Source organism: Nilaparvata lugens, chromosome 2 (assembly GCF_014356525.2).
Source record: "Nilaparvata lugens isolate BPH chromosome 2, ASM1435652v1, whole genome shotgun sequence".
NCBI classification, from domain to species: Eukaryota; Metazoa; Arthropoda; class Insecta; order Hemiptera; family Delphacidae; genus Nilaparvata; species Nilaparvata lugens.
Window position 1 is genome coordinate 60282363 of NC_052505.1, and position 16068 is coordinate 60298430.

Here is a 16068-nt window from a genome sequence, read left to right on the forward strand (position 1 = left end):
CTACAACACCAAAAAGATTCGGAAAAGAAAAGTCATCGATGGATCTTAGAAGTTCGCAAAACTCAGCTACAACTTTCACCGGAGAAGAAAAAAGCTGAAACTCAGTTTGCCAGATAAAATCAACTTTATGAAGTTGGAAAGATTCTCAATGGTTTCTTTTAGAAAAAAAACTGTATTATTGGAGTTCTTGGGTGTCCGATGATTTTATGGATTGGAAAAACTTTAGAAGTATTTAGAGTAGACGAACAATAAAATCACTTCGACCAATTATCATGAAAATTTTCTCAGAAATTTAAAAGAGCTTCAACTGTGCTAGTTGATGGAGTGAAATTTGGAAGGGAATTCACTATTCAAAGCTCTGAACATTCTAATAATAAAAACGGTATTATTTTTAGTCAATCTGATTATCTTTTTAACAGATACTCGTGTCAGTTATTTCTTCATTGCCAAATTAATTTTCTCTTAATAAATATTGTCATAAATATTGTTATATAAGTCTTGAATATCTTTTCTCTTTATGAAATTATGTTCGACATTTTACAAGCCTCTCGGCTTCGAATCATAAAGATCGATTTCCTCTTCTTGCTTATTATTCGATATAGTCCCTCTTATCAGAACCATATATTATGATTAGAGTACTGTATTTGTATATTTCATCAGAAGATGCCTGAGCAAACAATTTTAGAGTACCCGAAAGGTAATTGTCAAAACACCAAACTGAAATAAAGTGGTGACCATCCCAATGTGGTGCCGATTGCTCGTAGCTGAGGTCTACGAGTGAACAATGACTCAAGAGAATCCACTGAGACAGGACAGAGACAGAGAGTGATTAAAAGGAGGAGAAATAGAGCAGCTGTAGCATCTAGGCACACTGACGCTCATCTGAGGAAATCCGTCATGTGCTAAAAGCAGCTAATCTGTTGAAAGCTTGTAAAGGAGCTTAGCGCAGCAATTGGACTACACTCGAATTATGTGTGAGCGTCGCTAATGGACAAATCTCGTAAATGGCCACTGGTTGAATGGATGTCTTCATCTCGTTGTTCCCTCCAAATATGAGATTTCTGTAGAATTGGATCCACCATTATAGTAGGATTCACTTGAAACTGCCAGCATATTGGACAAATGGGAACCACAATCATTTTGACGTTCACATCGAACTGACAGAAATGGTTGAATGGGAGCAACTATTGTGAGATTCACTACAAGCTACCAAGACTCTTTGAATGGGAAACATTCATGTTATCAATAGGAAAAGCTGACACAAGTCAATTTTTTCAGTTTTTTTGTTGAGGGTGATGTTTGTATGAGCTCTAGGCTTGTGCGTGGGTGATGAGGCGGATGATAATGGGAGATGAATACACCTACAGTTTTTGGTGGGCTCCGAACAACTGGGAAGCGACTTTACAATACTAATGAATCATATTCAGAGGAGTTAGCTCTAGCGGCCACCCTTCCAATTTGTTCTTATTCAAGATATTTCTTACTTATATATAACATACATTCTGAGTTCAAATATATAATTAAACCAAAATTATCCATTTAGATATCCGTTATGTAAGAAAATGACGTTTGATTGAATGGAAAATGTTTGTTGTTTGTTGGCAGGTGTAGCTGGCCATGGTCAAGGTCCAATATTCCAGCATGAGCCGCCGCCCTGGCTGGAGTTGACCAACTCTAGTGGCGGAACTTTGTCCTGCTCCGCCCAAGGCACGCCACAGCCGGACATCCGCTGGCTCGACCACACCGACAAGGAAGTCACTCACATTCCCAGATTACGGTGAGAACAACTCACACAAATACAGTACATACCAACTAATTGATGTATTGCTTGACTACGTTTCTGTATAAAAGAAGACAGCTCTTTCTTCCGCTTCTGGTTCCCTCATGATCCACATTATACAATTTCTACCTGCATTTGGCAGGGCAACAGGTCTGGGGTCTGAGTAGATAGAGCTATCGTTCCTCTATCATATATCGAGTTACACATATCACGAAGTTCTCAAAATACTTGAGGAATATTCGAGGTATTACGTAATTCATAAGACACATGACCATTAATTTCATTCTGCACCAATTAATACTGCGAATCTCCAATCACTCTTTCCATATCACACACACCCAAACTGTAGGCTTATGTCGAGATAAGTTCAAAAGATGTAATATGCATCAACAAAGTTGACTGAGATAAAAATGTCTGGACTGAAAACTGTTGATTCTCTTTGGTCACTGAACTTGAGTTTGGAACCTTTGAATATTACTATAATTTGAAAGTAAATATTAATTCATATTATTCAATGGGGTATGTTTTGGATTTCAATGCCGAGACCTTTTCCACTCACTGCATCTGATCGGTGGCCACTGTTGAATAGGAGCTTCAACTGCCTGATATTCTTCCATTCCAAAATCGAAATCAAATTGAGATTGACTGTTTGAAAAGACAAGATGTCTCATGCCAATACGCTGGAGTGGAATAAGTCGATAACACAAATCCAATTTTTCAATCAATCCAAGATTATCGGCTGTCAAACGGAAATTTTTTCTGAATCTGAAATATTTATTGATATGAATCCGATTCAAATCTACTACTTAAAGTGCTGAGTCGGAGGAATTTTTGAGAACTGAGATGACACCTCGCGAATAGTGAGAGGATTCGAATTGTGAGAGAGCGTATGAGCTGAGAGAGACGAATTCTCCAATCATCCAGTTTCTCACTCACAATCAACGAGAAACTCCCAGGTTCACATCCTTAAGGATCGACACCACACAACCACAAACATACACACATTCACATCCTTAAGGATCGAAACAAACACGAGCACACACGTGCCCATTTTCTATCTCTCTATGACTAAATGTAGCTGTATCTTCGGTCTTTTTCCTGGCAGAGGTAGCTTGGTAAGTCGCCTGTGAACGCAGATAAGTGAGCTGACATCCGCCTTCATTGCTGGCGCGCCCGAGGCAGCAAAATTTTTGCCAACCAAGCAATCTTCAACTACGTAGCAGCTTCGCATTGCCCTTTAAGAGTTTCAATATTTTACCCGTTGATAATTTATTGCCATTTGTTCAAACCCAACCTCCTATGTTTTGTAAGTGAGAAGTTGTGAAATTTTCTACGTGATGAAAATGGAATGTGAATGATAATCCTGTTTTAATGGAATATAAGTGATGAAAGATAAATATCTGAATGATTCTACAGTATACTATAATGAAAATTAAAAAGTAACTAATTTCTCATGATGAGAATGTGTGAGGAGTAGGCAAATGACACTACATTTGTGAGTGATTTTAAATGATGTATGCGTTGTGGATAATATGTAATCTATATAATTTAGAATGTAATTGACAATATGACATAATAATGTAATACCATGGTCACAGTGATCATGTCTCTCACTATCCCTTGCTACAAAAATTATGTTTCCTCGGAACAAAAGTTGAAGGAATATTGTATATGTTGTCAGAGGAGTACTATGCGAATATGAAATACATCAACATTCCCATTATTCCTCTCAGAAACTCTAACAAAACTGTATACTCCTTAGCTTCCACTACTGTACTGGTTTTTCTTTTGATGAATAGATTCAGCATTTATCTTGAATTAATAATGTATCAATTAGTGGTTAGAATACGAGATTCAATAGATTGAATCTATGATGGCTTACAGATTAAGAGAAGTACAGTAAACAAAAAGTCTATTCATTCAAGAGAAATTTCAACGATTCCCGATACTCAATTCGAGACTCTCAATTTATTCATTAATTCAATAATAAACCCAATTAACCCTCGCTGATGTTAAAAAGAATTATTAGAGGTGGCCATTAAGTTGTCTCTCTAATTATTGATAGCTGAATAATAAATAATTTATGTTGTGTCATGATATTATTAATGATCGCAAGGGCACGAGGGTTGCCAAAAATAAAAGCGGGGGCTTATAAGAAGATAGATGGTCTGAGTGAGTTATTATTGTCAGAGACTATACTGGGATTCACTTTGAACTGTCAGAATTCCTGATGGAAATAACAGCAACGCCTCCCAAACAATCAATGCTGAAGTAAATCTCACGAGCGATCTCCAGCCTCTATTTTTCCAGTACAACTCCATTTTCATTCTGCAGTTTTCCAGTCGTCAATGTTCAACACAAAATACAACCTAATGGATAGTATCGATGAGCCTCCACAAGTCCATCTATTTGCTCTTTGCACCTGTCAAAATAATGGATGGATTGTTTTTGATCGGTCGCTTGATTTAATCTGATGGAAAATGAATTGCGATGCTGAAACTGTAGTGACGACTACTGATGCATGAGAATCGAACTGTAAAATAACAGTTAATTGATAAATATTATAAGAATCAACCAGACCTTATGTCAGTGTATTTTTCTAATATTATTATCTGAATCTTTCTTTCCAGCTGTCTGTATCCTATCACATGTCCTTTTAATTGTATTGTACTGCATTGCTTGTATAAAATAGTATTTCTTTCTCTTCGTACTAGTTTTGTAAGATGAATAGTCCCCTCATTGCACATCAAATAGGCCTACGAGCTATAATTATCACAAATTTCATATTATTCCGCTAGAAGATTATTAACAATTATAATATAAACAGAAAAATAATCCAACTCTATTAGCTCAGGCAACGAATGCTCAAATAAAGGTATAGAGGGAAAAGTTTGGAACACAATTTTCAACTCCACAGCTCTTTCAAGGATAGTTAGAGGCTTAACATATCAAAATTCCTCACCCCTACCCCCTGTGCTAAAGGGGTGGGGGTGGTTTGAAAGTACCATTTTTTTTATTTTTCGCATATATCTCGGAAACTATGCATCTAATGAACATTCATATCTCTTGCAATTCAAGCTTACAAAATTACCAACAAGTTTTGTCCTTTACATTTTTTCCATATCTCTTATAGTTTCTGAGATATCGCCCTTGAAGGTGAGACATTTTTTGAAAAAACACTTCTGCCTACAAGTTTTTCATATTTTCGGCCTTATAATTTATGAACGATTGATGAAAAAAATCCGTGCTGATTATGAGAATCAAATTATCTTCAATTTGATGTATATTCTCACCATTTCACGCATTTCCCCACGACTGTTGCAGCAATTTTAGTGTAGAGAGTGAAATTGTCTATTCAGCAACAATAGATCAGTTGACAATGAAATTTGAAGGGAATGTTTGGAACATAATTTTCGACTTTGCAGCTTTGTTGAGACTAGTTTGGAGGTGAGCATATCAAAAATCCCAACCCTTACATCATGTGCTGAAGGGATGAGGGTGGTTTGAAAGTTGCGTTTTCCACTTATTACTTACATGCTTATATCATGGAAATAATGGGTTATATTGACATAATCAACTTCATATAAATGAAGCTTAATAAATTTCCTACAAGTTTTGTCTGATAGAGGTTTTGGATAAATCCTATACTTTTCGAGATATTTAAGATAATTTAATGCTCTACAATCTCGTATTTAGCACATTCTTGTTTCATCAATTGTTGAAAAGTTATAAGACTTGAAAGAGCGAAAAATGGAAGGAAATCTTGTTTTTCGAAAATGCATCACTTTAGAACATAAATATCTCGAAAAGTATAGGATTTATCCAAAACCTCTATCAGACAAAACTTGTAGGAAATTTATTAAGCTTCATTTATATGAAGTTGATTATGTCAATATAACCCATTATTTCCATGATATAAGCATGTAAGTAATAAGTGGAAAACGCAACTTTCAAACCACCCTCATCCCTTCAGCACATGATGTAAGGGTTGGGATTTTTGATATGCTCACCTCCAAACTAGTCTCAACAAAGCTGCAAAGTCGAAAATTGTGTTTCAAACATTCCCTTCATATTTCATTGTCAACTGATCTATTGTTGCTGAATAGAAAATTTCACTCTCTACACTAAAATTGCTGCAACAGTCGTAGGGAAATGCGTAAGACAGTGAGAATATACATCAAATTGAAGATAATTTGATGCTCTATCAGCTCATAATCAGCACGGAAAAACTTGGAGGCAGAAGTGTTCTTTCAAAAAATGTCTCACCTTCAAGGGCGGATATCTCAGAAACTATAAGAGATATGGAAAAAATGTAAAGGACAAAACTTGTTGGTAATTTTGTAAGCTTCAATTTTGCATGAAATATAAATGTTCATAAGATGCATAGTTTCCGAGATATATGCAAAAAATTAAAAAATGGTACTTTCAAACCAGCCCCACCCGTTTAGCACAGGGTTCACCCCTACCGGTGAGAACTTTTGACATGTTAGGCCTCTAACTATCCTTAAAAGAGCTGTGGAGTTGAAAATTGTGTTCCAAACTTTTCCCTCTATAATCTTTCATTGACTGGACTATATTGGTAGAAATAAGAATACCGTTGGAAAAACGTGAATTATTTCAACAGCCTTTGCGGGTCTAAATCGTCTAGTCTCTCGTGTGATTGGTCTTTCTCAACATCATTTCCATTCAATTGTACCTCTCAATCTATGCAGAAGTCTCCACATCTCCGCAATGACACTCTCTCATCTGCAGCAAGCAGCGAGCAGCAGTTTTCGAGACGGAAAGTGAACAAGTCATACCCACACAATCAGTCTCGCCTTATTGAAAAAGAGATGGAAGTTTTTCATCCGAAAACGCTGTCAGTGTGCGACTGACAATATGGAAGGGGAGATACGATGTCGGCGTCTTTACAGCCAAGCGCCGCGGCGGTTTTGTTAGATTTTGCCAGCTCCCCTGAGACAGAATGCGTCAAGCCTTTTTCTTTTTAAAGCCGTGTAGTAGCCTATCAGTCGGCGAGCAGCTCCGCGCAACCTATTCACCTCAACCTTCTTCGCAGAATCGAAAGGATGCACAAGCCATCTTAGAAATAGAAACCAATATACGTCTCCATAGGATTTTGAGGTTTGTGAGGTTTAAAAATTAGCTTTGAACTATTGAGGGAAGTCAGAATAATTTTGTTCTGGAGTCAAAAAATTATCAATCTGAGCTAACCACTGTTCAACTTTAGTGAATGCGAGTTCACTATAGATTGATAATGGGGTATGGCAGCTAAAATCAGTTCCTCAATAATGATCTTAATAAATAAGTAATTGTATCTATTTCAACACGTTCCGTTAGATTATCCTCCACTACAGCACAGGAAAAAAGGCTTCGAAGCCCAATTGAAACTGTATAATATACACTTATATCTTATTATAACCCTTTACACTTTTCACACACAGGTCTAAAGCTCATGTGAGCATCATACTCATTAAACATAGCTACAAAAATGTTTTGAAAGCACTTTAATAAATTATAGATAACATAATACAATATTTAGTTATAGACTTATTTTAAATATTTGGACTATTTTAAGACAAAATAGATGTTTTGGGCAGTGAGCTGTTTTATTTTATCAATTTTTTTCAAATATTTTCATTTTTGCTTCATCCTAGGAATAAATAGATTAAAAATATTGAAATCTATTTCACAGCATTGAAGTAAGAAAATCGGAAGGCTCATTTTGCGAGGATGATCACAATGCCGAACACTAATATTACAATTCAGTGGGAGCTTCCTGTGCTGAAATGTATCAATTACAGCCAGCAATCCTCGTACAAGACAATGTTCATTAAGATAATGAGCAACAAACGGCTTTTGTACCAACGGCAAGGCTGTGGGTGGACGTTGAAACGGTTGTTATAATAATAATCTAGGTAATTCAGCCTGAGGGATTTCGTTGATATTGCATTTCGGAAATGTAGAAAGGCTTTTAGCTGATATGAAACCCGCTATCTTCATCACACAATGATAAATATGTAGGGATAATATTCGGTGCGTGTGCTCTTCTGGGAATAGCCAAGAAAGAGAAGCATAATCAAGCGCCGAAACTCTCAACTTTCACGGGATTGCGGCTTCAGAAGAAAAGCTAGCTGGAATAAAATATGAGGGTCGCCGTAAAATATACGTGTCATGCTATATTGTTCTTCATTGTTCGCTATTTCAATATACTAAATGTATCTTTAATTAAAAATTCTTGTGATAGAATTTACATGAAGAAGTGATGAATTTCTTGATTCATAAGGAACGCAGCTATATTAATTTCATACCCGATTTATAGATGGACTTTCATTCATGTAAACGCTGTAGAGTGTAGGGTATTGTTTTCATTCTTCCTTATTATATTCCATTACAATATCTGAATGAAATATATTTCTATTCGAGTAAATGATTAATGATCGAATAGATATTCTGTTCCTCAAAGACTAACCACTCTATAGACTGCAAACATTAAAAAATTGGATAGAAATGGAAACTTGATCAAATATTGAAAATTTCGAATCAACTAAGCATTATATTGTTATAATGTAACCATGCTTATGTTTTGAATTGTGCTACTATTCAATAACAAATCATGTAACATATTTGATTAGTTTTTAATTGATGGTATTTTATTCATTAACCAGGAAAGATGAGAATTTTGTACATTATCTAGTCCCAAATTTCCTCTAGACATCATATGACAAATACATCATTGATAATTAATATTTAAGCCTGATGGCTTAAGAAAAGAGCTATGATATCAAGTATCTATTGATTAAAATCCTCTATTAGGTACGCATCTATATCATAACTCCATCCCTTTTGTTATATTATCTTCATCCGCATAAACACACATCAATCAACATTACATTTTAATGCTGTAGTCTACACTGATGATTCTTTAGCAAAAAACGTTAGGAGCTCTGACACCTGAGAGAACCAGTTCAAGGTTGATGGATTTTTTTAGTTTCCAAACACTCAATTACCTGCCGTATGTTTCAAGCTGTCAGTGACTGGAATGATTTTTGTAACGAAGCTGGAATAATTTTCTAGTTTCCGTGCATTTTTCACGCTACACTGGAAGGTTTAATGGTCTGTGAACGCAGCTAAACTGACGATTCATACTGGGTTCGGGAATCGTTGATTTTCTTCTACATAATCCATATATCAATATAATGGATCCATTATGATTCTTATACCATACATTTCTCACCGATAGATGGTTCAATTCTAAGTATATAATTCTCGATTTACACTTTTCGAGTCATCTTTGAAACTTTGAACTCAATCATTGAAAAAACCTCATTATTCAATAATTCGACTGATCTGTGGAATCTGTGGAACTAGTATGTTAGATTTCAAATATTGAAATAAATCAAATTGCTGCCTTCTTTTTAATCCAAGTTAGGGCGCAGCTGGCCTTGGCTACGGGTGGATGCAACAGCTTTTCTATGGAAAGCAGTATAATCTAGATTGCATTGATCATCGCAAATCTCCGTCGCGGAGCCGGCATATAGAAGAAGAAGATTGAAATTTGAAATTGAAATTGATCTACGATATTTATGCAATTAACTGTACTGTACTTGTAGTTATGTAACATGTGCTTTTGATGCCGGGATATCGACCGCATTGAATGAGTTTAGTAATAAACTTTCAAACGTTTCTCTTAAGGTGCGTACAGATATACGCGCCGCGAACATGAGCAATTCACTTTTAATCAGCTGACTATATCTGTATTTTTACAGAAACGGTAAGATACAGATATAGAAAGCTTTGCATCAGCTGATTAAAAGGGAATTGCTCATGTTCGCGGCGCGTAAATCTGTACGCACCTTTAGAAGAGTCTCGATAGCTCAGAATATCGACAACTAGAAACGTAAGCTCTACAAACTGTCGACAGCATGGCATAATTTCAATTGATAAACTGAAGTGAGCCCACTTCGAAAAACTGAGACCAATGGGAAGCGTTTGCTGTGTGTTCGCGTTGATAAGTTATCGCTTAGATCAGTTGTGATTCATTATCTAAATTGCAGAAACGGTTATCAGTCATAAACTGGAGAAGTTCGGAAAATCAGGGAAAAAGCAAAATAGAGGTGTATATCAATTTTCCTGTGATTTCCAGTAATAAACTGAAGGCGTTCAAAAATGCAAAATATCGACTAATGGAAAATAGAAAATGCAGCTCTCCAGTGAAGGAAGCTATTGGAAGCTCTGACTATTTGAAAAAGAAGCGCTCGATTTTATCGATGACAAGTGAGGAGAAGCGTTTTGAAAGCAGTCGGTTGCGGGCGGTTCATTAGTGCTGGCAAAAGAGAAAGCTCCAACTAAAAGTGAGTTGTGCCGATTACGGCCGCCGCAGGCCGAGTTTGGTCGAGCCCAAGCCGTCTTGCCACTCCCAACAATGTGATTTAGCGCCTAAATGAAAATTAATGACAGAGACACTCTTTCTATACCCCTTAATGGCCGATCTCTGTATCGCAGTAATGATTTTGTCCATTTATAATGATTATTCTCCGGCAACTTCTGCACGCTACTGAAACTGCTGCTGATTCTACCGCTACTGATGTTACTGCTGTGCTGATGTGACTGCTGCCTCTGCTGATTGATAAACGCATTTTTCCTATTTCCGCGTTCAGCCGTATCATCCTTCCGCTAACATACGATGCATGTGGGACCTTTGTAATACATTGTGAGCTCTCGTTAGTTGGTATATTTTGGAAAAAAAGAGTGTGAACATGCTGTTGGAAGTTTTCCATCGTCTGAAAATGTCAAAAAAATGCTAACTAGGAAATATTGGTGCGCCTGCAGTCTGCAGTATTCATTTCAATTCATCGCCATATACAAAAATAGTTTACAGTGTGTACAAGCCATGTCAACTGAATTTATATCCATTTTATCCTCATTCTAACTTCTTCATTGTTGTTTTGTACAATATAATTCAGGTATATTTTATATAATGATTCAGGTATCCTTTCAGCAACATGACGTGATCATTTGTGCATCGTTAAAATGCATATAAGATATGGAGAAAACTATGTATAATAGTGGAATTATATGAATTGCCTATTAATGGAATTATGTGAAAAGGCATACAATTAGCTGAAATCCAGTGGGTAAGCAATTGGTACAAAACTTGTCCAATTGATAGAGATAGGAATTAGTCCTTGACCAGATGAGAATTGAACAGATGCCTTAATCAATAGACTGAGGAATTGCGCTTATAATTAAAAAATCTGGTTTAGCGCACTCACACAACTTTCCTTGCCGTTATGAAAATTGATCACCTGACACTATTGTACACGCGCATCTCAAGTCTACTATCCAAAGATCCAAGCCAGCTGGTGACAGGACAATTATAACGCTGGAGACACACGAGGTCTGCTATCTCTTCATAGTGAATGATCTAATAGAATCAACAATTGCCAACATTTTGCAATTAAATAATCACATTTTCTCGAATGCTTATTTTCAATTCCAGGTGAAAATGTTATTGATCATCAATTGTAGAGATTTTAACGCTTAATCTTTTCCACTTGAAATTTTTAATTTGAATTGTATCTCAAGCCTGATAATTGGGAATCTAAAATGAGATGAGGCGAAGCTCCTGAAATTTTTACAGATATGAGACTTGTGGCAGTTGATAGAGCTTATCAATGACTATTTTAGGTATGAATTTGATCAAAATCGTTGGAGCCATTTTCGAGAAAATCGCGAAAAGCTCTGTTTTTGACAACATTTTTGCCATTCTAGCCGCCATCTTGAATTGCATATTGTAAGGACCTTTAGTTCCAAATTTCAAGACACACACACTCACACAAACAAAAACAACTTTTATAGATTCAGGGGACCTTGAACGAATAGAAATTTAGAAATTGGGGTACCTTAATTTTTTTCGGAAAGCAATACTTTCCTTACCTATGGTAATAGGGCAAGGAAAGTAAAAGAATAAAATAAATCTTCTTAAGTATTGCATAAAGAGATGGTCCCTGGTAGCCACTTCAAACAATTTGAACCAAAGGCCATCTCCTTATGCCCTACCCTTAGCGTAGTCTACCAGACTGATTCCTGACTTTTGTGAACTTGCATTCTAACATTACATCACATTATTTCTCTCATTGTAACAAAATGGAAAGTGGAATCCTACAAGAAGACTATTCGTCTGTGTATACTCTCATCTAGTGGAGACTTTTCGTCTTGTACTCCTTTCTGAAATTCGCGTCTCGGTAAATATATGATGTGAAATAAGAAAATTAGATTGCATTTTATCAAAAGATTATTTCCTGTTAGGAATGTACTCCAAGATTCAATTCCTCCAGACATCCTCCAGACCAAGGCGTGAAATGACAACCGCTCATGGCTAATTATCGGTTTGAAGTAAAAAGTTCCATTTATTTCTGAGTTTCTATGTTGCATTATGCGAGCAGAGATACTTTCCTCATCTTGTTAGGTACAAACTGAATATTATAAAGACTTCTAAATATCATACACAAATAGAAAGTTTTAATTTGAATTGTATCTCAAGCCTGATAATTGGGAATCTAAAATGAGATGAGGCGAAGCTCCTGAAATTTTTACAGATATGAGACTTGTGGCAGTTGATAGAGCTTATCAATGACTATTTTAGGTATGAATTTGATCAAAATCGTTGGAGCCATTTTCGAGAAAATCGCGAAAAGCTCTGTTTTTGACAACATTTTTGCCATTCTAGCCGCCATCTTGAATTGCATATTGTAAGGACCTTTAGTTCCAAATTTCAAGACACACACACACACACACACACACACAAACAAAAACAACTTTTATAGATTCAGGGGACCTTGAACGAATAGAAATTTAGAAATTGGGGTACCTTAATTTTTTTCGGAAAGCAATACTTTCCTTACCTATGGTAATAGGGCAAGGAAAGTAAAAGAATAAAATAAATCTTCTTAAGTATTGCATAAAGAGATGGTCCCTGGTAGCCACTTCAAACAATTTGAACCAAAGGCCATCTCCTTATGCCCTACCCTTAGCGTAGTCTACCAGACTCATTCCTGACTTTTGTGAACTTGCATTCTAACATTACATCACATTATTTCTCTCATTGTAACAAAATGGAAAGTGGAATCCTACAAGAAGACTATTCGTCTGTGTATACTCTCATCTAGTGGAGACTTTTCGTCTTGTACTCCTTTCTGAAATTCGCGTGTCGGTAAATATATGATGTGAAATAAGAAAATTAGATTGCATTTTATCAAAAGATTATTTCCTGATAGGAATGTACTCCAAGATTCAATTCCTCCAGACATCCTCCAGACCAAGGCGTGAAATGACAACCGCTCATGGCTAATTATCGGTTTGAAGTAAAAAGTTCCATTTATTTCTGAGTTTCTATGTTGCATTATGCGAGCAGAGATACTTTCCTCATCTTGTTAGGTACAAACTGAATATTATAAAGACTTCTAAATATCATACACAAATAGAAAGTTTTCCCAAGAAAGCTGGTTTGCTCACTTTGTACATGTGCATAACAAGATCGACTCTAGTTTTCACCTCGTTATGCGCTATCCATAGTGGCATGGTCTATTCATGTTTCATCATTTTCCTCTATGGGTATTGATGTTAGTGACTTGAAGTTGCCATAATCACTCGTTTATCGAAATTAAAAGCCTCATTTCCTTGTTTTAAACCATTGTTAGCCCAAAAAGAAGTATCGAGTATTGAGCATAGAGTAGCAGTTTTCCCTTCCTCAAGCCTGTCGACCAATTAACGCAAAGTAACGTCACTCAAACAAGGTTTTTATGAACCAATGAAGAAGCAGCAATGGTAATTTAAGAGTCTATTAGCCACCTTCCCACAAACAATCCTATTGGCTAGTATAGAATCTGATTCATAATAGTAGAAAAGTAGAAATGACTGCTTCAACTTCCATTCCAAGTGGATTCACAAGAGGAATCAAATTAGTTTAACATCAATATCATAATAATAATAATATTGAGAGGAAATACCAGTTTCTAGATTTTTATTCTAGAATCCAAAATTCTATTATTATCTTGTAAAGTACGATTTTAATTTGGAGCATTTTCGTTGTCAGAATATTTGACCTCTTAGTTATATTGAATAATCCAATTTTTAATAGCTATTTATGTATTAAGAGCGTAATGCGCGACTTTATCGCTCGCGCAAAAAAGTTATCACGCGACGCGAAGCGGAGCGTGATAATTTTGCAAGAGCGATAATGAAGCATTACGCGCGAATTACATACAAATTTTTTTCTACAACTGCACAAACCTGTTAAATCACTTATATCTTGCGGAGTTTATAATAATTCGTCTACACTGATATCCATCATGGCTGTACCGGTACAATTACCGACTTTTTAGGTTAAGATCTGACCGAGAGTGGTTTGTCTTTTGGCGAGCTGCTTATCAACAGCTGATTAGCGAGCGTAAAGAAACTCTTCTGCGCATGGGCGAATGATTAGCGAGCGTAAATAAAATCTACTGCGCATGCGCAGATGGTTAGCGAGCAAAAAGTAGATTCTCCTCAGAAATAAGCTGTTTTACGAGGAGAATTGAGTATGTAAATTCTTTCTTTACGCGCAGTTGTAGAAAATAGTTATTTGTATATCTAGAGTGAAAAGTACAACTTTTTCTCCCTGTGGGAAAAAGTTTGAGGCCCGAGGCGAAGCCGAGGGCAGCAATTTTCCTGAGGGAGAAAAAGTATTTTTCGCTCGTGATGTACACAACATTTTTCCTCCATCTACATTTTTTTATAGAAACTGCAAATAAAATCATTCTAATAACTTACGTATTGGTACGTAATGATTCCTAACAACATAACCTAAATCTAAAACCTAAAAACCGGTCGTCTGATTGGCACTGCCGATTGCGCTATCTATCGGCAAAAGTTGTAACAATTATATCAGCTGAGCAGCTACCAAAAATGGCTGACTCCAGATCACGGGGTTCAGATTTGAATTGCAGATCAAAAATATTTGTTGGCTGGTATTTTTAATAGAATAAAATATTTTTAAAATTGTATAAATTTTTATCCTCTACTAATATTAAGAATATAATAATTATCATACAAACATATATTTCATGAGTTAATCAAATTTCCGGTTGTGGTATTGAATTCAGTTGACTCAATGACAGACACCTCTATTATGCTTTCTCATCTGAGCTTAGACCTTCTAACCTATTACAATGTAAGTTTCAAAATAGAGATGCTCCCCATGTTATTTAAATGGAGTCACTTTTACTCCCTAGGGAGTTTTTCTGTTTTTTACTAACGAGAGCGAAAAAGTGACACTTTAGTATTAGATTTCAGGGAGTAAAGTAAGTACTTTAGACAGATGAATGAGCTATGACGTTGCCCTGGAACTCCTCATTAGTTTGGAAACTCTGCCTTCAAAATCATGTCGTGAGTCCAGATTTGTATGGCGGGTGATTGAAATTATCTCATTTGATTTGCCGAAGAAGCCATTTGCCTGCACCAGCAATGTGAGGCCAAGTTGCTATAGATTGGAACAATCTAAGAAGTTTGTTTTCAACTGACGTCGTCAATTCTCCGACACCATTCACGCACAACATCATCACTCATGACGGTTTCTTGTGTAAACTTGAATCATTCAAAAAATGAAATTACGCAAAAATGTTCCAATCACAGTAATGGTGATTTGAGTGTGATATTCTTGTTTTTTTATTCTTTTTTCAACCGTCAAAATTTAAAATTCTTAGTTTTCGTTGTTTTTCAGTAAGAATGGACTAAATTTTAGAAAAGTGAAACCATAACCCTATTTCGGACTTTTAAAATTTTATCTAAATTTGGGAGAGAAATAGTACAAGGAATATCCTTAGTTTTTCTCTCCCAATCAGTGCTACTTTGTATAAATTATGAATAAATAAATAAAATTAGTACTGGAGTACTGGAGAAGGTGGAGGAAAATATTTTTTTCTCAATCAACATTCAGTACTTCAAGGTTTGGATCCATCTTTTCTACCTTTAGTAGGCCTACAACAGACAGTTTAATCAAAATCTACTTCCCGTCTTTCATTTCTTCCAAGATTGAAGGACTGCGTTCCACTTCCTATTCATTCTTTTATCTTTTCCATCGGAACAAAGCCTTTCTATAGCCTAAGCTCCAGCAAAGGACTTCTTGTCCCAACCCACGCTAAACGCTCAATCAATGCCTTTCTTCATTGTTTCAAACTTAAATGCTCGCAATTACAAATCCGATTACTTGATCAAAACTGAAAACCACTGATATTCTCTTGTTCATCACT

At 36.0% G+C, this 16068-nt stretch overlaps 1 protein-coding gene across 6 annotated transcripts in view; it reads left to right on the forward strand.

The window, feature by feature from the left end:
* LOC111044208 (Down syndrome cell adhesion molecule-like protein Dscam2) overlaps positions 1-16068 on the forward strand; it is a 327413-nt gene that overhangs the window by 121074 nt on the left and 190271 nt on the right. For all 6 annotated transcript variants that reach the window (XR_005570601.1, XR_005570602.1, XM_039422275.1 and 3 more), the window contains exon 3: positions 1606-1777. Coding sequence is in view for 4 of the 6 variants with exons in the window: in XM_039422275.1 (XP_039278209.1) it covers positions 1606-1777 (172 nt within the window). In the remaining 2 variants the exon portion in view is untranslated. The remainder of the gene's footprint in view (positions 1-1605; positions 1778-16068) is intronic.